This window comes from Perissodus microlepis, chromosome 13 (assembly GCF_051167445.1).
Source record: "Perissodus microlepis isolate ML-2025 ecotype Zambia chromosome 13, ASM5116744v1, whole genome shotgun sequence".
NCBI lineage: Eukaryota > Metazoa > Chordata > Actinopteri > Cichliformes > Cichlidae > Perissodus > Perissodus microlepis.
This window is the reverse complement of record NC_140473.1, coordinates 1416208-1435719: the sequence shown is the minus strand read 5'-3', so window position 1 is coordinate 1435719 and position 19512 is coordinate 1416208. Positions and strand designations below refer to the sequence as shown.

General features: G+C 42.7%; 1 protein-coding gene across 1 annotated transcript in view; it reads right to left on the bottom strand.

The window, feature by feature from the left end:
* Positions 1–5140: 5140 nt before the first annotated feature.
* prkn (parkin RBR E3 ubiquitin protein ligase) overlaps positions 5141–19512 on the bottom strand; it is a 35645-nt gene continuing 21273 nt past the window's right edge. The window contains exons 6-11 of the mRNA XM_084949630.1: positions 6746–6861; positions 6524–6660; positions 6272–6333; positions 5655–5885; positions 5462–5579; positions 5141–5388 (exon numbers count right to left, since the gene is read on the bottom strand). Coding sequence (XP_084805756.1) covers positions 5285–5388; positions 5462–5579; positions 5655–5885; positions 6272–6333; positions 6524–6660; positions 6746–6861 — 768 coding nt within the window. The 3' untranslated portion in view covers positions 5141–5284. The remainder of the gene's footprint in view (positions 5389–5461; positions 5580–5654; positions 5886–6271; positions 6334–6523; positions 6661–6745; positions 6862–19512) is intronic.

Sequence of the window (19512 nt, the reverse complement as noted above, 5' to 3'; positions counted from 1 at the left end):
TTCTAACCAACCTGCATGGAGGTCTGTTCAGCTATCTAAGTCCCGGAATGACTGTTTTCCTCATATTACATCGACTTAATATGCTGCTGCTGCTGGCGACGGGTCCTAGTTATGACTGTTCGACTAGTTAGAGTCACGGACCATAAAGTTTATGTTTTGCTTTCTGGGGCTCATAGCCCACCTGAGGGTGACTAGTGTTCTCGGTTGCCCCAGACGTATCTGTTTAAATGTTTATCAGTTGTTATTTTTATTTACTTCCAAACCCCCCCCCATTTTTCTTACAGCCAGCCTTCCAAATATTGTCCACTCAGTACTGAACTCCTGGTTCTAATAATGTTACCCCACGGTTATATGTCTGACACGTATTGCATGATGGCGAATAAGCCAGAAAGGGCCCTTACTTTAATGACCTGGAATGTAAAAGGCCTTAACCACCCAATAAAAAAAAAAAAAGAAAATCATGACATTTATCCATCCATCCATTCGCGTCCGCTTATCCTTTTCAGGGTCGCGGGGGGCGCTGGAGCCTATCCCAGCTGTCATGGGGCGAGAGGCGGGGTACACCCTGGACAGGTCGCCAGTCTGTCGCAGGGCCAACACACAGAGACAGACAACCATTTGCATTCACATTCACTCGCACATTCACACCTATGGGCAATTTGGATTAACCAATTAACCTATCCCCACTAAGTGCATGTCTTTGGACTGTGGGAGGAAGCCGGAGTACCCGGAGAGAACCCACGCAAACACGGGGAGAACATGCAAACTCCACACAGAAAGACCCTGGCCTGATGGTGGAATTGAACTCAGGACCTTCTTGCTGTGCGGCAACAGTGCTAAACACCGTGCCACCGTGCTGCCATGACATTTATCAAATCAAAAAAAGTTGACATTGTCTTTCTTCAAGAGACTCACTTGTCTCCCCAAGAGTCAGATAAACTTTGCCGTGATTGGGTGGGTCAGGTATTTTTTTCGTGTGGCAGCAGTCAGAGTAGGGGTGTCGCAATTTTAATTCATAAGCAGTTACAGTTTACATGCTCCCGGATGGTTAAGGATGAAGATGGGCGGACATTACTACTCTTGGCTGAGATTCAAGGCCATAGGATGATTTTAAGCAATATCTATGCACCAAACATTGACGACCCCACCTTTTTTGGAAACTTGGAATGCAAAATTAGTGATATGGGCGACTACCCAATCCTGATAGGAGGGGACTTCAATTTGGTCATGGATGATATACTGGATCGAAGCACTCCCTCACAGCGACACTCTAGATCAGCTTTGGTCGCTATAAAAATGTGTAGGACCTTGGGTTTGGTAGACGTATGGAGAGTATTCAACCCATCCACAAGAGATTACACCTTTTATTGTCTGTGAAGTTTCTCAGTCATCCAGGTCATCATAGTCAAAGAAGCTTGGCAAGAAAAGCGTCTGGACTTCTTTAAGTTGCTTGAAGATGTTTCACCTCTCATCCGAGAAGCTTCTTCAGTTCTAAGGTCAAATGGTGGAGAGTCCCAGATTTAAACCTAGTTCAATTCAATTCAATTCAATTTTATTTATATAGCGCCAAATCACAACAAAAGTCGCCTCAAGGCGCTTCATAGATACAGAGAAAAACCCAACAATCATATGACCCCCTATGAGCAAGCACTTTGGCGACAGTGGGAAGGAAAAACTCCCTTTTAACAGGAAGAAACCTCCGGCAGAACCAGGCTCAGGGAGGGGCGGCCATCTGCTGCGACCGGTTGGGGTGAGAGAAGGAAGACAGGATAAAAGACATGCTGTGGAAGAGAGACAGAGGTTAATAACAGATATGATTCAATGCAGAGAGGTCTATTAATACATAGTGAGTGAGAAAGGTGACTGGAAAGGAAAAACTCAATGCATCATGGGAATCCCCCGGCAGCCTACGTCTATTGCAGCATAACTAAGGGAGGATTCAGGGTCACCTGGTCCAGCCCTAACTATATGCTTTAGCAAAAAGGAACGTTTTAAGCCTAATCTTAAAAGTAGAGATAGTTTCTGTCTCCCGAATCCAAACTGGAAGCTGGTTCCACAGAAGAGGGGCCTGAAAACTGAAGGCTCTGCCTCCCATTCTACTTTTAAATACTCTAGGAACAACAAGTAGGCCTGCAGAGCGAGAGCGAAGTGCTCTAATAGGGTGATATGGTACTACAAGGTCATTAAGATAAGATGGGGCCTGATTGTTTAAGACCTTGTATGTGAGGAGCAGGATTTTGAATTCAATTCTGGACTTAACAGGAAGCCAATGAAGGGAAGCCAAAACAGGAGAAATATGCTCTCTCCTTCTAGTCCCTGTCAGGACTCTTGCTGCAGCATTTTGGATTAGCTGAAGGCTTTTCAGTGAGTTTTTTGGACATCCTGATAATAATGAATTACAGTAGTCCAGCCTGGAAGTAATAAATGCATGAACTAGTTTTTCAGCGTCACTCTGAGACAGGATATTTCTAATTTTAGAGATGTTGCGCAAATGGAAGAAAGCAGTCTTACATATTTGTTTAATATGTGCGTTGAAGGACATGTCCTGGTCAAAAATGACTCCAAGGTTCCTCACAGCGTTACTGGAGGCCAAGGTAATGCCATCCAGAGTATGAATCTGGTTAGATACCATATTTCTAAGATTTTCAGGGCCGAGTACAATAACCTCAGTTTGATCTGAATTAAGAAGCAGAAAGTTAGCGGCCATCCAGGTCTTTATGTCTTTAAGACATTCCTGCAGTTTAACTAATTGGTGTGTGTTATCTGGTTTCATGGACAGATAGAGCTGGGTGTCATCTGCATAGCAGTGAAAATGTATGCTATGTCTTCTAATGATGCTGCCTAAGGGAAGCATGTATAATGTAAACAGAATTGGTCCTAGCACTGAACCCTGTGGAACTCCATAATTAACCTCAGTGTGTGAAGAGGACTCTCCATTTACATGCACAAATTGGAGTCTATTAGATAGATATGATACAAACCACTGCAGTGCAGTACCTGTAATACCTACAGCATGTTCTAATCGCTCTAATAGGATATTATGGTCGACAGTATCGAACGCTGCACTGAGGTCTAGCAGGACAAGCACAGAGATGAGTCCACTGTCAGAGGCCATAAGAAGATCATTTGTAACCTTCACTAAAGCTGTTTCTGTGCTGTGATGAGCTCTGAAACCTGACTGAAACTCTTCAAATAAACCATTCCTCTGCAGATGATCTGTTAGCTGTTTGACAACTACTCTTTCAAGGATTTTTGATATGAAAGGAAGGTTGGAGATTGGCCTATAATTAGCTAAGACTGCTGGGTCTAGAGATGGCTTTTTGAGTAAAGGTTTAACCACAGCCAGCTTGAAGGCCTGTGGTACATAGCCGACCATTAGAGATAGGTTGATCATATTTAAGATCGAAGAATTAATCAATGGCAGGACTTCTTTGAGCAGTTTTGTAGGAATGGGGTCTAAAAGACACGTTGATGGTTTGGAGGAAGTAATTATTGAAGTTAACTCAGAAAGATCAATTGGAGAAAAAGAGTCTAACTTAACATCAATGGTACTAAGAGTAGCTGTAGATAATATTACATCTGTGGGATGATTACTGGTAATTTTTTCTCTAATGATAAAAATTTTATTTGTGAAGAAGTTCATGAAGTCATTACTAGTTAACGTTAAAGGGATGGTTGGCTCAACAGAGCTCTGACTGTTTGTCAGCCTGGCTACAGAGCTGAAGAGAAACCTGGGGTTGTTCTTATTTTCTTCAATCAGTGATGAATAGTAAGATGTTCTGGCTTTGCGGAGGGCTTTCTTATAAAGCAGCAAACTATTTCTCCAGGCTAAATGATGATCCTCTAAATTTGTGACACGCCATTTCCTCTCCAGATTACGAGTCATCTGCTTTAGGGTACGTGTTTGAGAATTATACCACGGAGTCAGGTACTTCTGATTAGAGACCTTAGTTTTCACTGGAGCTACAGTATCCAGAGTCATACGTAGTGAGGAGGTGAAATTATTAACAAGATAATCGACCTCTGTTGGGGTAGCGTTCAGATAGCTGCTCTGCTCTGTGTTGGTACAGGGCATTGAAGATGATAACAGTGGGTGGATTATATTCTTAAACTTAGTTACAGCGCTTTCAGAAAGACATCTACTTTGATAAAATCTACTCTCCACCGCTGTGTAATCAATTATTGTAAATGTAAATGTTATCAGGAAATGATCACCTATGAAGCGCCTTGAGGCGACTTTTGTTGTGATTTGGCGCTATATAAATAAAATTGAATTGAATTGAATTGAATTGATCAGACAGGAGAGGGTTTTCAGGAAACACTGTTAAATGTTCAGTTTCTATGCCATATGTTAAAACAAGATCTAGAGTGTGATTAAAGTGGTGGGTGGGTTCTTTTACATTTTGAGAGAAGCCAATTGAGTCTAATAACAGACTAAATACCATGTTGAGGCTGTCATTTTTAGCATCTACATGGATGTTAAAATCACCCACAATAATTATTTTATTTGAGCTCAGAACTAAATTAGATATAAAGTCTGAGAAATCAGACAGAAACTCTGTGTAAGGCCCAGGTGGACGATAGATGATAACAAGTAAGACTGGTTTCTGAGTTTCACAGCTGGGGTGGACAATGTTAAGCATCAGGCTTTCAAATGAATTAAAAGTCTGTCTTGGGCTATGAAGTCTGGGATATGTTGGGCCATGAAGGCTACACCGACCCATCCTTAGAATTCAGGGAAATGAAAGACGCGTTTGAGGGCCGCATTTCAAGCAGCCTTTGGTACCTAGTAACTACACAAGCCAGGAAGTACCTGGCTTGTGTAGTTACTAGATAACAAAATCTCAACACTGCCCCTAGCGTCCTGGAGCACTGCCGTTGTGTTTTGGAGTTTGCATGTGTTTTGGAGTTTGTACGTGTTTTGGAGTTTGTACGTGCTTTGTCTCTAGGGGCCACCGTAGCACCTGATGATGAAACGTTTCTCATCTGAAAACGTCCAGATGAACAGAATCAACTTTCTTTACCTGGACGATTCAGCATACACGTGAAGATATTTTAACTCAGAAATGTTTACTCAAATTAAGAAAGGAGACAGTAAAACCTGAAAGTCCAAGAGTGAAAATAAACATTTTTCCCACTGTTGGATTCACATGTTTATTCAAACAGTCAGTCAGTCAGACTACAAACTTCATTTGACTTTTATTGTGAAAGGGCTTCAACAAAAAGGAAGAACATGTTAAAGCCATCAGTCTTTTCTGTGACCGCAAGCAGTGATGTGACCCGTTTAACCGAACCAGTGGTTTCCCATACACTCTCTGTTCCAGGGGACTCCACAGAGCCAGCACCACTCGGTCTTGCACAGCGGGCAGTGCATGTGCATGCAGCCGCCTGCAGGGGGAGACAGCGTGTCAGCCATTGTCACACGATCCCCGACATGTATGACACCACAGCCGTCCCTTACCATTTCTCTCCACGGGAACCGAACACGTTGGGCAGGGCCGGGTCGACTCGGCGATGACGAGCAGAGATGCTGGCTCCCATCTCCCCATGAGCGACGCCTCCTCCCCGACCACGAAGCCCTGAGGAAGAAGAGGAGTCAGCTGATTGTTTTATCTTCGTCATCGTCCTACAACCTCTGTAACTGGCCAGCTCACCTGTGCTGCTTCCCCTGTGGGCGGGGCTGTCACTGCCTGACACGCCCCCTCATGGTACTCCCCCCTGCAGAGTCTGCAGAAGACAAAGCCGCAGCCAAGCCGGCGGTCACACTCCACCTTCCTGCTGCCATCAGGTGGGAGAAGCCCCGCCCCACAGCCAGGTGATGGACACATCATTCCTCCAGTGGTGAGCAGACACTCCTCAGCGCCGTACTGCAGGTAGCGCCCATACTGAGAGGACACAGCAAAGGTGACTGAGGGTGCAGGTGGTTCAGCTGACTCACCTGGAGCATGCTCACTGGATGAACTTTGGTTTTCTTGCGTTATCGTTGCCATGGTAACCCCTTTCTGCTCACAGTAATTGGCTAGGATTGAGGCAGAGGCCTCTCATTGGCTCTTACTGGTTCCCATTTGCTTACAAAAATCTTCTTCAGGGATTTCATATTTGAGAGTCTGTCTGACATCTGTCTGCCACGTTCACTCATTTATTTATTTATTTGTTTTTATTTTTTGATCATTTGTTGTTGGCCGAGTGTTGACAGACTTCACAATGTTTCACTCACAGTAAGTGTGAGAGTATTTGTATAATTATCTTTGTGATGCAGTACTGCGTGTACCTGCTCGTCTCCCAGGATCCTGAAATGATGAACTTCTTTAATCAGAGAGTCGTCGCAGCCGACTGAAACATTAACACATGAAACATGTTTACACGCGTGTGCGCACTCACACATGTCTGATGATGTCAGATGCTCCTGTCTGCAGTTAATGAACAATGATCATTGAAAATGAATTCAGATTCTTGGGCAGTCTTGTCCTGACATATTTCTACAGAGAGTGAAGGTTGCATTGACCACACCCCTTGTCCCCACCTGCACACGGCAGCGAGTAGCCAATCACAGGATGGTACACAAACTGCCGGTCATTCAGGCGCGTCTGGCAATAACGCTGGAAACAGTCGAGACAGATCACATGACGCTCCGAGCACTGGAAGACCAGGACCACGCCCCTGAGAGGCAGAAGGGGTGGGGTTACACCTGGCTGATGGGTGGTGTGTGTGTGTGTCCGTGTGTGTGTGCGTGTGTGCGCCGTACATGACATCGGTGCAGGCGATGCAGGGCACGCCTCTGGTGTTGGTCATGATGAGGTCGAGGGCCACGGAAAGGTCATCATCTGACGTCGGGTGAGACGCACACTTCATGTAAAACTCCTGAAGACACACACACACACACACTCCACCTGGCTTAATCAATGACATTATCTGTGATGGCTCATGTGACAATCAAAAGTTCCCGGAAAAACTGAAGTGAGGCGGGGCGCTGTTAGACACCATGGTGTGAAGCAGATGGCCCCGCCCCTCCTTGAGCCTGGTTCTGCCGGAGGTTTCTTCCTGTTAAAAGGGAGTTTTTCCTTCCCACTGTCACCAAAGTGCTTGCTCATAGGGGGTCATATGATTGTTGGGTTTTTCTCTGTATCTATGAAGCGCCTTGAGGTGACTTTTGTTGTGATTTGGCGCTATATAAATAAATTGAATTGAATTGAATTGAATCTAACCCTAGGGAGTTTATTTCCCATCTCCTGCAAGATCTTCTGAAACTGAATGAAGCACCTCTGTTGGATCGGGTTCACAGATCCCTTGGACCAAAGCCCAGAGATGGAGCACCTCCTTGCCCACTGCTCATTAGAGTTCACTACTTCCATGTCAAGGAACAGCTGCTACGTCTTGCAGGAGCAAACTCTCCTCTACTTTACCAGGGCAGAAGGATCTCCATTTTTCCAGACTTCACACCTGCAGTGGCTAAAAAACGTTCATAGTTTACTAGTTTGAAGCGCCTTCTGCACTCTTGTCCTGGGATCAAGTTCGGCCTGTTCTATTCTGCGGAACTGAGGGTGTCACTTCCAGATGGAGTTGTACGTAAGTTTACTGATCCTGCGTCTGCCACGGACTTTGCCAATAAAATCCTGGGGGGCCCTGCCTCTCAGGACACATAAGTGTCTTAGCCCGTTAGGCTGATATGTTCATCTTGGTTAACTTCTGTGAAATTTTTTTTTTTTTTTTAGTAACATTTATTTGAGGTGAACTTGATTTATAGGATGTGTCTTGTTCTAATATATTTTTATACAATCCTTGATTTGTCTCTGCCTTGTATTGTAAGGAGCTTGAACTCAACTGGGACTTTGGATGGTTGGGAAGAAGTGCTCAGGGGTGTATTTGGTGGGGGGTGCGCGCATCTTGTTTGGGAAGATGCTTCAGCATTTAGGGGGAAGTTTGGGTGTTCTCTTTGTTTTTATGTTGTACTGTTCTGTACACTGACTTTGTTCTTTCTGTGCTTCTCACCGGTCAGCTTTTGTTTTTTTGTCTTTGTTCTAACATGGTATTGCAACTAAATATTAATAGCCAACAAGCAGGTCACTCGTTTAAGTTCTGTAGCTGGAATTGTAAAGGTCTGAACCAGCCTATCATTTGCAATTTTTGGTGCCCAGATTGTGTTTTTACAAGAAACACACCTAAAAATTTCAGATCATTTTAGACTTCGTAAGTGCTCCGAAAACGTTAGAGCACTTGTGCAAATATGTGATGTCTTGATGAATCGAGCAGATATTAGAAGTTTACACAGCAACATTCTCGCATGAAAATATCTTTAAGGTTTATTTTGTGACCCAGAAAGAGTAATATTTCAAACTCTGCCACTCTGTGTTCCTCCGCCACTGCCTCGTTTGAGTTTTGGGCGAAATGGATTCTGGGATATTGCATTTCGTCATTTCGAGCTGATTGGAGACCAGAACAGCCAATCAGATTTTTTTGCATCCAAGCCTGTGATTGGCTGGTTTTGTGGCACAAATATAACGGTGTACAGAAAGAGTTGAGCGCGCATGGGCAGAAATGTTGAGAGTGCGAGCAACACATTGCGAGTGAGCGCAAATGCAAAAACTGAGCCAGAGGGACTGCTGTTGTGTGTGTGTGTGGTGGATAATAGCAAACACTGAAATACATTTTTTGCACGCAGCAATGAATTTTGTTCACTCAAATTCAGCTTTTCTTCGCTCAAAATAAATCTCACCTCAAAATGCAACACTTGCAACTGCAATTTTTTTTTTACGTGCGCTCAAATTTTTTTTACGTGCGCTCAGAAAATAACGCCACACACATCGAGCACATCTACTGCGGGTGTGGTGCCTGTTATCAGACCCAGAGTTTGCAACATCTCCCAAAAACCCGAAGATTAGAGCAGAAATGATGAGGATGATGATGGCAGCAGCAGCAGTTATTCTCTGCGTGAGTAGCTTCATGTTGTTCGTGTGTAATTTACGTTGAGTAGGCTAACCACGTTATCACATTAATGCATGTAAGGTGAACTAGCAAACACCGTCGTAGTTACATGCGGCTGTCTTCTTGTTTGATGGCAGATACTCCCTTCACCCTGGCCAAAAAGGCTAAAATGACCAAAGAAAAAGTGGAAAACAGCTAAACATGAGAGGTTTTTGGACAAAGTTTGTGTTTTTTCCATTGATTAAGCACTGCTTCCAGCCAAGAGTGATACCATATATGCCCCATAGCTGCAGAAAAGGCTAACATTGTTATCTTTTTACAAAAAAACAGCTAAACATGAGAGGTTTTTGGACAAAGTTTGTGTTTTTCCATTGATTAAGCACTGCTTCCAGCCAAGAGTGATACCATAAATCCCCTATAGCTGCAGAAAAGGCTAACATTGTTATCTTTTTACAAAAAAACAGCTAAACATGAGAGGTTTTTGGACAAAGTTTGTGTTTTTTCCATTGATTAAGCACTGCTTCCAGCCAAGAGTGATACCATAAATCCCCCATAGCTGCAGAAAAGGCTAACATTGTTATCTTTTTACAAAAAACAGCTAAACATGAGAAGTTTTTGGACAAAGTTTGTGTTCTCCATTCTTTAAGCACCGGTTCGAGCACCGTTTAAGCACCGGCACCGTTTCAAAAGTACCGGTTTGGTACTGGTATCGGATAAAACCTAAACAATACCCATCCCTATAACGACAGGCTGTCCTTGCAGACTGAGTTTAATCACCTGTCCTCTGCTCGGGCTGAAGAGATGCTGTTGAAGTGTCAGCACTCCCAGTATGAGTATGGGGATAAGGCCAGTAAACTGCTTTCCCATCAGCTTCGTAGTGCAGCAGCTGCACATTCCATTCCTCGGATTCAGACATCAAGCAGTGTTTCTATGGATCCTAAAATAATTAATAACCAATTTCGAGACTTTTATTCTCTTTATGCGTCTGAATCTGTATTTAGCACTGAATCTTTGGACTCCTTTTTCAATCATCTTAAACTCCCATCAATTGATCAAACACACAGTCTTCGGCTGGAGGGACCAATAACTGTAGAAGAGATCCTGCAAGCTATCAGCAAATTACAGTGTTCTAAGTGTCCCGGACAGGACGGGTCTCCCGTTGAGTTCTATCGTAAATTTATGCCTAAACTGGCCCCGCTCATGGTAAATATGTATAAGCATTCACTTGAAGTTGGATCCCTCCCACCTTCTCTACTGCAGGCATCTATATCCTTGATCTTAAAAAAGGATAAGGATCCTTTACAATGTGGCTCATACCATCCCATTTCTTTGTTAAATGTGGACTATAAAATCCTTGCTAAACTTTTAGCGATGCGTGTGGATAATCATCTCCTGGTTGGAACTTCTTTATACTTCCCCGTTTGCCGCTGTCAAAACAAATGGCACATATTCTGACTTTTTTCCTCTTTTCAGAGGGACTAGGCAGGGCTGTCCCATGTCGCCATTGCTCTTTGCAATTGCAATGGAGCCCTTGGCCATATCGCTGAGATCCATCCATCCCTTTAACGTTAACTAGTAATGACTTCATGAACTTCTTCACAAATAAAATTTTTATCATTAGAGAAAAAATTACCAATAATCATCCCACAGATGTAATATTATCTACAGCTACTCTTAGTACCATTGATGTTAAGTTAGACTCTTTTTCTCCAATTGATCTTTCTGAGTTAACTTCAATAATTACTTCCTCCAAACCATCAACGTGTCTTTTAGACCCCATTCCTACAAAACTGCTCAAAGAAGTCCTGCCATTAATTAATTCTTCGATCTTAAATATGATCAACCTATCTCTAATAATCAGCTATGTACCACAGGCCTTCAAGCTGGCTGTAGTTACACCTTTACTCAAAAAGCATCTCTAGACCCAGCAGTCTTAGCTAATTATAGGCCAATCTCCAACCTTCCTTTCATATCAAACATCCTTGAAAGAGTAGTTGTCAAACAGCTAACAGATCATCTGCAGAGGAATGGTTTATTTGAAGAGTTTCAGTCAGGTTTCAGAGCTCATCACAGCACAGAAACAGCTTTAGTGAAGGTTACAAATGATCTTCTTATGGCCTCTGACAGTGGACTCATCTCTGTGCTTGTCCTGCTAGACCTCAGTGCAGCGTTCGATACTGTCGACCATAATATCCTATTAGAGCGATTAGAACATGCTGTAGGTATTACAGGTACTGCACTGCAGTGGTTTGTATCATATCTATCTAATAGACTCCAATTTGTGCATGTAAATGGAGAGTCCTCTTCACACACTGAGGTTAATTATGGAGTTCCACAGGGTTCAGTGCTAGGACCAATTCTGTTTACATTATACATGCTTCCCTTAGGCAGCATCATTAGAAGACATAGCATACATTTTCACTGCTATGCCGATGACACCCAGCTCTATCTGTCCATGAAGCCAGATAACACACACCAATTAGTTAAACTGCAGGAATGTCTTAAAGACATAAAGACCTGGATGGCCGCTAACTTTCTGCTTCTTAATTCAGATAAAACTGAGGTTATTGTACTCGGCCCTGAAAATCTTAGAAATATGGTATCTAACCAGATTCTTTCTCTGGATGGCATTACCTTGGCCTCCAGTAACGCTGTGAGGAACCTTGGAGTCATTTTTGACCAGGACATGTCCTTCAACGCACATATTAAACAAATATGTAAGACTGCTTTCTTCCATTTGCGCAACATCTCTAAAATTAGAAATATCCTGTCTCAGAGTGACGCTGAAAAACTAGTTCATGCATTTATTACTTCCAGGCTGGACTACTGTAATTCATTATTATCAGGATGTCCAAAAAACTCACTGAAAAGCCTTCAGCTAATCCAAAATGCTGCAGCAAGAGTCCTGACAGGGACTAGAAGGAGAGAGCATATTTCTCCTGTTTTGGCTTCCCTTCATTGGCTTCCTGTTAAATCCAGAATTGAATTCAAAATCCTGCTCCTCACATACAAGGTCTTAAACAATCAGGCCCCATCTTATCTTAATGACCTTGTAGTACTGTGGACAAGAGATATTTTATTTTGTATTCTTATGGTGACAATTTATAATCAGAACTATCATTGATCAATCATTCATCATTGTCGAATCTGTTGACAGAATAATCTCTGAATTATATCTATGGTAATCTGAGCAAAATATTAATATATGCATATTATCATCACTTTAATTAGTCTATTGTTGTTCTCTATCATTCTTTTTATCTGCTTAAGCTGTTGCAAATGGTATCCATATCAGTGTATTCACACCTCTCGAAGCTGTGGGTCCAGTAGGGCCTTCTACATTCACCTACACACATATTTAGGCCTACACCAACATGCACATAGAGAGTCATGGAAAGTACGCACGTTCACTCCCGCACGTATTAAGAACAGGGAGGTCGTCTCAGGACAATCTCTCGGTTGGACACACAGTCTCACAAAATTGCACAACATATCACAAACTTGTTTGTCTCTAAAGTAGTATCGGATGTCTATATAAGGAGAACTTTGGAACTGTTATCATTTCCAGTAAGATCTAGCTGTGATGTCATCAGGGTAATATAAGGATGGGGAGCGGTCTGCTCGAGGAAGATTGTAAGATTGCTGTTGCAAGTTTCTTCCCACACTGTACTGTGTGTTTTAATAAAATAATTTGTGTTGACCCACTATGGACTTCCAGTCGTATGTCTCTTCCTCAAAAATTCCAACCACGACAGTTTTGGTGCCGAAAACCCGGTTTGAGGAGGGACAAATGGAGTTTGGCTGAGGTATAGTGGTGTCAAACAGACGGACAGTCAGGAGGTCGACTGAGTGATGGGCCCCGAAATAGGAGGTAAGCACCACCTGTTGATTCAAGAAATATCCAAAGGTGCTAAATTGGAAATTAAGCTAAATTAAATGTTCACTCAGTAGAGCTTCTGGTCTGTGTCCGTGGTGATTTTGGGGTAATTAGTGATAAAAGTTTGGGGAATATTGGACTGACTAAATTTATTGCTGTTTATTTTGGGGGTGAATTTTGAGTTAAGAGGTTATGTGTTTAAGTCAATACGGTGTGTGTTTAAAGTGATGTGGGTTGACTGGGGAGGCCAGCCAGCCAACCAGTAGTTTAGGGTATTCGGTCTGATTGATCAGCAGAACGCGGTTCGGGCGTCGAAATAACCGCGGGCTAAGACCCGGGAGTGATGCTTATAATACACTTGAATAAATTGTCTTAGGACTGGGGCGCGGCCCCTAAGAGTGCAGTTGCTCAGCGTGTGGTGGCGACCCCTGATCGTGGACGCACGGTCAGGTTAAAAGCTCGGGTGGTACCCGGGGGATTTCGAGCCGCCCTTAAAAACTAAAGTGATCAAGGGGATCACTTTCCTTACTGCGCTGTTTGATTGACAGGGTGCGACCCGGCTGCGACTATTCAACGTCGGGGACTTGTGAACTTTAAGTAAAGCCAAAAGTGTGAACTGGGATATTTCACGCGGCTGGTGGAGGTCCTTGTTGCCTGGCGGGAAGCAGTTATAAATTAAGTAGGGCTTAGGAATCTGACCGCTTTCGGCGGGGGCGTCCTCGAAGCGGGTTTAATTGATTAGCAAGGCGCGGCCCTGGGCTGAAAGATGCTTTTAAATTAGTCGGTAAAACTTAGGAACACCGGTAGAGAAATGAAGAAGATAAGTTGTTCTGGCATATGGTGTTTTCATACGTTTATACGGGCCCGTGTATGTAAATAGAATGTAAATTACCCGTGTATGTAAATAAAGTGTAAATTACATTGAGAGCGCTTATATTGTTTAAAAGCTTGCATGTACAGGCTTGCTTTTGTTTGTGGTAGAGAAAAAAGGAAAAGCGTCTCTCTCTCTCTGTCTCAAGAAGCTGCAGAGAGGGGGGCTTGGTGAAGTGCATGAGAGCCGCGTGGCTCTGTGTTCCTGAAAGAAAGAAAAGGTGGGGGCTGTGTGTGTGTGTGTGACAGGAAGTTTGCATGCCCATATAAGGAGTGAGCACCCAGAGAGAAAAACAGAAGAGGCAGACTCTGGCCACATGAAGCAATGGAGGCTTTAAGGAAAGAAATGAAAATGATATTAATGCTATGGTTTAGTGTGTCAATATATATAGGCCCCAAATAGATAAAGGTGGACTTTTCTCAACCTAGAATTGTGAGCATAGCAGCAAAACCATAGATTAACATAATTGGGAGAAAACAAGCCAAAGTTTGGTTTAAAATTTTACAGCTTGACCTCCCACTTGTCCCCATCCTGAGAAGAAGCTCAAAGGACAGTTAATCTTCTGATGAAGACCAACAGAACATCGTGGATTTGGGAAGAATTAATAGCAGGCAAAAGATAGTGCAACTGAACCGTTAACACTGAAACCAAACTGACGGGACCAGCAGCATGGAAGGAACTACGAGATGGAAACGTGCACTGTGAATGACAGGCTGGACAGTTGAACGGTGGGAAAGCACTGGACACTGATTGTCAGATTTGCCATGCTTGGAGTAATCTTGAAAGAGACGACTGAAAGGATCAACAGAGAAGAAGAAACCACGTGATGAAACATGGACGGCGAAAGTGCAGGCTGTTCTTACCCTCCTCGACTAAATTGGTTTCAGTTATGTACTGAAATATAAGAATGGACACTAGAGGCGTCTTTCAAAGAAAAACTCAGGCTGGGACTTAATCCAAAAGGAAAATACTGAAGAGAAACAGAGAAGAAACAGACTGTGTTTGCTGGAGACTTCAAGACAACAAAAGGACACTGAGAAAAGAGGACGGGGACCAGTGAGAGGTGAAGCCGGACGAGTTCGACTGCAAGAATACAGGGTATAATTGGATTGAAATGAAACCCTGAACTCATGATGGTGTTTAGAGATGTCCACCAGAAAAAAGGGAAAATGAAGAAAGAAAATAACTGACAACTACGTGAATGAATGGAAAACACACATACACAAAGTGTTACATGTGAAATTATTTCTGGAAAGAATCAGAAGTGAGATAGTTTTGAATTAAGAAATCAGTGAAATGATGTATGAATTAAACCTGATTATAACATACAGAGGCAATGAAGAAAGCAGCTTACACTCACTGAACATTAACAAAATACATAGGAAAAGCAATGAAGACCTGCTTACACTTATACACATGACATAAGCTGGTATTTCTGACCAGAGAGAGGGAAACGGGTAGTTTAAGTACTCACGATAATAATAAAATGTCTCAGTTGTGTTTCTTCAGGGGCGAAACAGACCTGGATCAATTCTCCACGTGCAGCGGTCGGAAGAAACCTATAGGTTAACTTGACTGGATATGATAAGGCAAGTTTCTGGTTGAATTGTTCACAGCGCCATGTCTCCATAAACCTGACAAGTGGGCCCTAACTTCTGGCTGAGGACCAGGAATGCTGTTAATAAGGTGGGAACTTAAAATTTGGGTTAGCAAATTTGGGTAGGAAAACTGACGGCTTAAGTGGAGAAATGTGCAGGAGTCTGAAACACTGCAAAAGCAACATATGCAAATTCACATACACAAGCAGAAAATGCATTAGCCTTACAAGGACAAGCTCATAATGATTAATGCATAGACATTGATTAAACCTGGCTACGAACACAAACATACGCAATGAAGAACAGCTTGCTGTTTGTATGAGTGATAGAATGGTGTGAATGTTTAATAGAATACATTTGAGTTTGGAGTAGAGGAAATTCAAAGAAGCTATATGACAAAGGAAGTAGTGGTTATAATGTAGGCTTACACATACAGATATTACATAGATTTATTTTTAGGATAAAGGGGAGAGCTTATAAGTAGAAATGATTTTTTATACATATTCCATTCTGTGCTTTTAAAGGAGTTGTGGCTCAATTCGTCTCTTGAGGGTCACGAGCTTTTGGCTAGCGCTATGATTGGCCAATCTACTGTGAGGAGGATATGAGTTATTGAGGAATTGCACACGCTTACAGACACAGAGTCCAGAAACACACATGAGAGTATTGATTCCAGGCAAAAGGCCTGAAATTCGTTTAGCTTTTAACTGAACTTAAAGACGGACCAAAGAGGAAGGAAAGCATATATTTTGGTTACGGCTGATAAACTAGAATTAGAAGGTATTTTTACATTAAAAGGAGCAAAATGAAATAAAAAGAGTTATATCAAAACAGGTTATAACATAGGAAATGTGAGGTTAAAGGGAAGTTAGTGTCAACACACAGGAGTTGTGTCTAGGCAGCATTTAGCTATGATCAAATTTATGCAGGAGTAATTGCTTATATGCTTAAACTCAATTGATTAGAGGGGAAATGGGGTTTTGTTTCCTTTGCAGAAGATCTCTGGACCACGAGAGAGGGTCAGAGCGAGGACACAATGTATTGCGACCTCTGGTGTTCCAGAGGGCGAGAGAGGGAGTGTGGAGCAGGGAAATTATTTTACTGCTATTGCTAAATAATAATCATCATCACCATTGCATTAATAATATAATTTACAGCACAGATATTGCATTCGGAGATTTATACAGTGTGTGTCTTTCAGAAAGACTAAGTTGCATTCTTTTACTAAGTTCTTAGTAGGGGTTCTTTTAAAGTTTTACTGTTGATTTTTGTTTTATATTTTGAACAGTGCACTGATTTTTGTTTGAGAGTCTTTTCTTTAAGCAGATCTGCACATCGGAAATTACAAGCATTACACGTCGGCGAGAAAATTGTTGCAAGTGAGTTTCTCCACATTAAAATGGGCTCTGGAGAAAGCCACTTATTGGGACAATTAGAAAATAAGGGTCCCTGCCTAAAAAGGATTCAGCGAGGTAATCCGATCTAATGTTCTTGTTTTTCTTTTTGAAATGACGTCATTTTGCTGAGGGCGGAAATCTAAATGCGGCGATGGTTTCCACTATCAGCAATGAATGAATGAATGAATGAATGACTGGAAATAAAACAAACTGACTGACTGGTAAAAGCTGACAGGACTTGACCACGACTCAAGGTTAACCTCCACCTAGATAGGAAAAAGGGTGGATGAATTTAGGTGTGTTTCTTTTTACAGGAGCAGATAGATGACAGCGACATCTGAGGTTGCATGACGATTTAACTGTTAAATACTACTTTCGGTGTTCGTGAACCTACCAGGGTGGTTGTTCAGGGGTTTGTGTTGTGGTGCTCACAGAGATAACTGTGAGAAAGTGTGTACACACCTGCGCAGCGTTAACATTTGCATTTTCTTCTTTTGAAACAGGGTGATTCTTTTTACAGGAAATGTTTTACAGGACCTCTGGAATGTGGATGGCTGACGCCTAACCCGAGATGGTCAAATGTGGTTTGCTAATGTTTGTTTTGGCATGTGGAGGATTCAGTAGAAAACAGACAAGTGACATGAGAAAACAAATAAGGGATGCAGTTTCTATGGAACAGTTTAATATGGGGTTCGTAGGGATAAAGCAAGTGGAGTGACATTGCTTAAGGGAAGTCACTGATTAAATTGGGGATAAAATAAATTGCGGCAATAATAGTGATGTAATGATTTGGGAAATCCTGAACGTGATACTTGCCTGTTGTGCTGAATACTTTATCACTTTCGTGATCTATAGTTGGTTATAAATAAGATGTCTGATTTAGCAGATTTGTTTTCCAGGATACAGGTTCCAGGTGGAGCTGGGAGTTAAATGAGCTTAACCTGTAACTGCTGACTGATGTTTTTACACAAGCTTACAGGTTGGCAGGAGATTGTTTTAGAGAAAAAGTGTAACGTTCGTGTACAGGCCTCAGTAGGGAGTCAACATGTGGGAGGAGGCCAGGAAGGCCCAAGAGGAGGTGGCCCCGGAAGAGAGCTTACTCAAGATAAGCTCCACCCCAAGTAACACGGGGGGGGAACATAGAGGCAGAATAATCCTCTCCCCCTGTGCCGCGGTTCTCCCCAGCAGTCTACCTGGGGAGACGAAGAAAGAAGAGGAGCGTGACATGCCAAGCATTAATTCATTCCAGGCTCCTAATAGGCTAGGGCTCTAGTCTAAAGTATTTGATAGTTTAAAGGAATCGTAATGGTTGGCAGACAGGTGAATTGCCCAGACGCAGAGGTCTATCCGCTCCAGAGTCCAAACCGATCGAGTCGTCGAGAAAAATTCAAGCGCGAGGTTGGCTCAGGTGGGAACAATTAGGTCCGACGTCTTTAATGGGAGTCCAAAATCGAATGGCTCTGGACATGTTGTTGGCTGAGAAAGGTGGAGTATGTGCAATGTTTGGTGACATGTGCTGCACCTTTATTCCCAACAATACTGCTCCGGACGGAACGGTCACTCGAGCGCTTGAGAATCTGAAAACGTTATCTAGACCCATGCATGAGCAATCAGGCGTGAACACGGGGCTGGGAGACTGGATCACGTCTGTCTCTGGGCAATGGAAGGGTGTGTTTATGTCTGCCATGTTTTCTCTTATAGTTTTTCTAGGTATATTGATGATCGGGTGTTGTCTCATTCCTCTGGTAAGGCGAGTGTTGGTAAAACTGGTAAGCAGGGCCCTAGACTCTGGTTCAGCTGGTTCAGCTGGTCCGGGGTATATGATGCCATTGCGAGAAGCCGCCTGGACGGAGGAGTTAAACAAATTCGGGTAAAGGTTGGCCGATGGCCAAAGAGGAGGAGTGTGGACAAGAGATATTTTATTTTGTATTCTTATGGTGACAATTTATAATCAGAACTATCATTGATCAATCATTCATCATTATCGAATCAGTTGACAGAATAATCTCTGAATTATATCTATGGTAATCTGAGCAAAATATTAATATATGCATATTATCATCACTTTAATTAGTCTATTGTTGTTCTCTATCATTCTTTTTATCTGCTTAAGCTGTTGCAAATGGTATCCATATCAGTGTATTCACACCTCTCGAAGCTGTGGGTCCAGTAGGGCCTTCTACATTCACCTACACACATATTTAGGCCTACACCAACATGCACATAGAGAGTCATGGAAAGTACGCACGTTCACTCCCGCACGTATTAAGAACAGGGAGGTCGTCTCAGGACAATCTCTCGGTTGGACACACAGTCTCACAAAATTGCACAACATATCACACACTTGTTTGTCTCTAAAGTAGTATCGGATGTCTATATAAGGAGAACTTTGGAACTGTTATCATTTCCAGTAAGATCTAGCTGTGATGTCATCAGGGTAATATAAGGATGGGGAGCGGGCTGCTCGAGGAAGATTGTAAGATTGCTGTTGCAAGTTTCTTCCCACACTGTACTGTGTGTTCTAATAAAATAATTTGTGTTGACCCACTATGGACTTCCAGTCGTATGTCTCTTCCTCAAAAATTCGAACCACGACAGTACCATATCACCCTATTAGAGCACTTCGCTCTCGCTCTGCAGGCCTACTTGTTGTTCCTAGAGTATTTAAAAGTAGAATGGGAGGCAGAGCCTTCAGTTTTCAGGCCCCTCTTCTGTGGAACCAGCTTCCAGTTTGGATTCGGGAGACAGAAACTATCTCTACTTTTAAGATTAGGCTTCAAACTTTCCTTTTTGCTAAAGCATATAGTTAGGGCTGGACCAGGTGACCCTGAATCCTCCCTTAGTTAT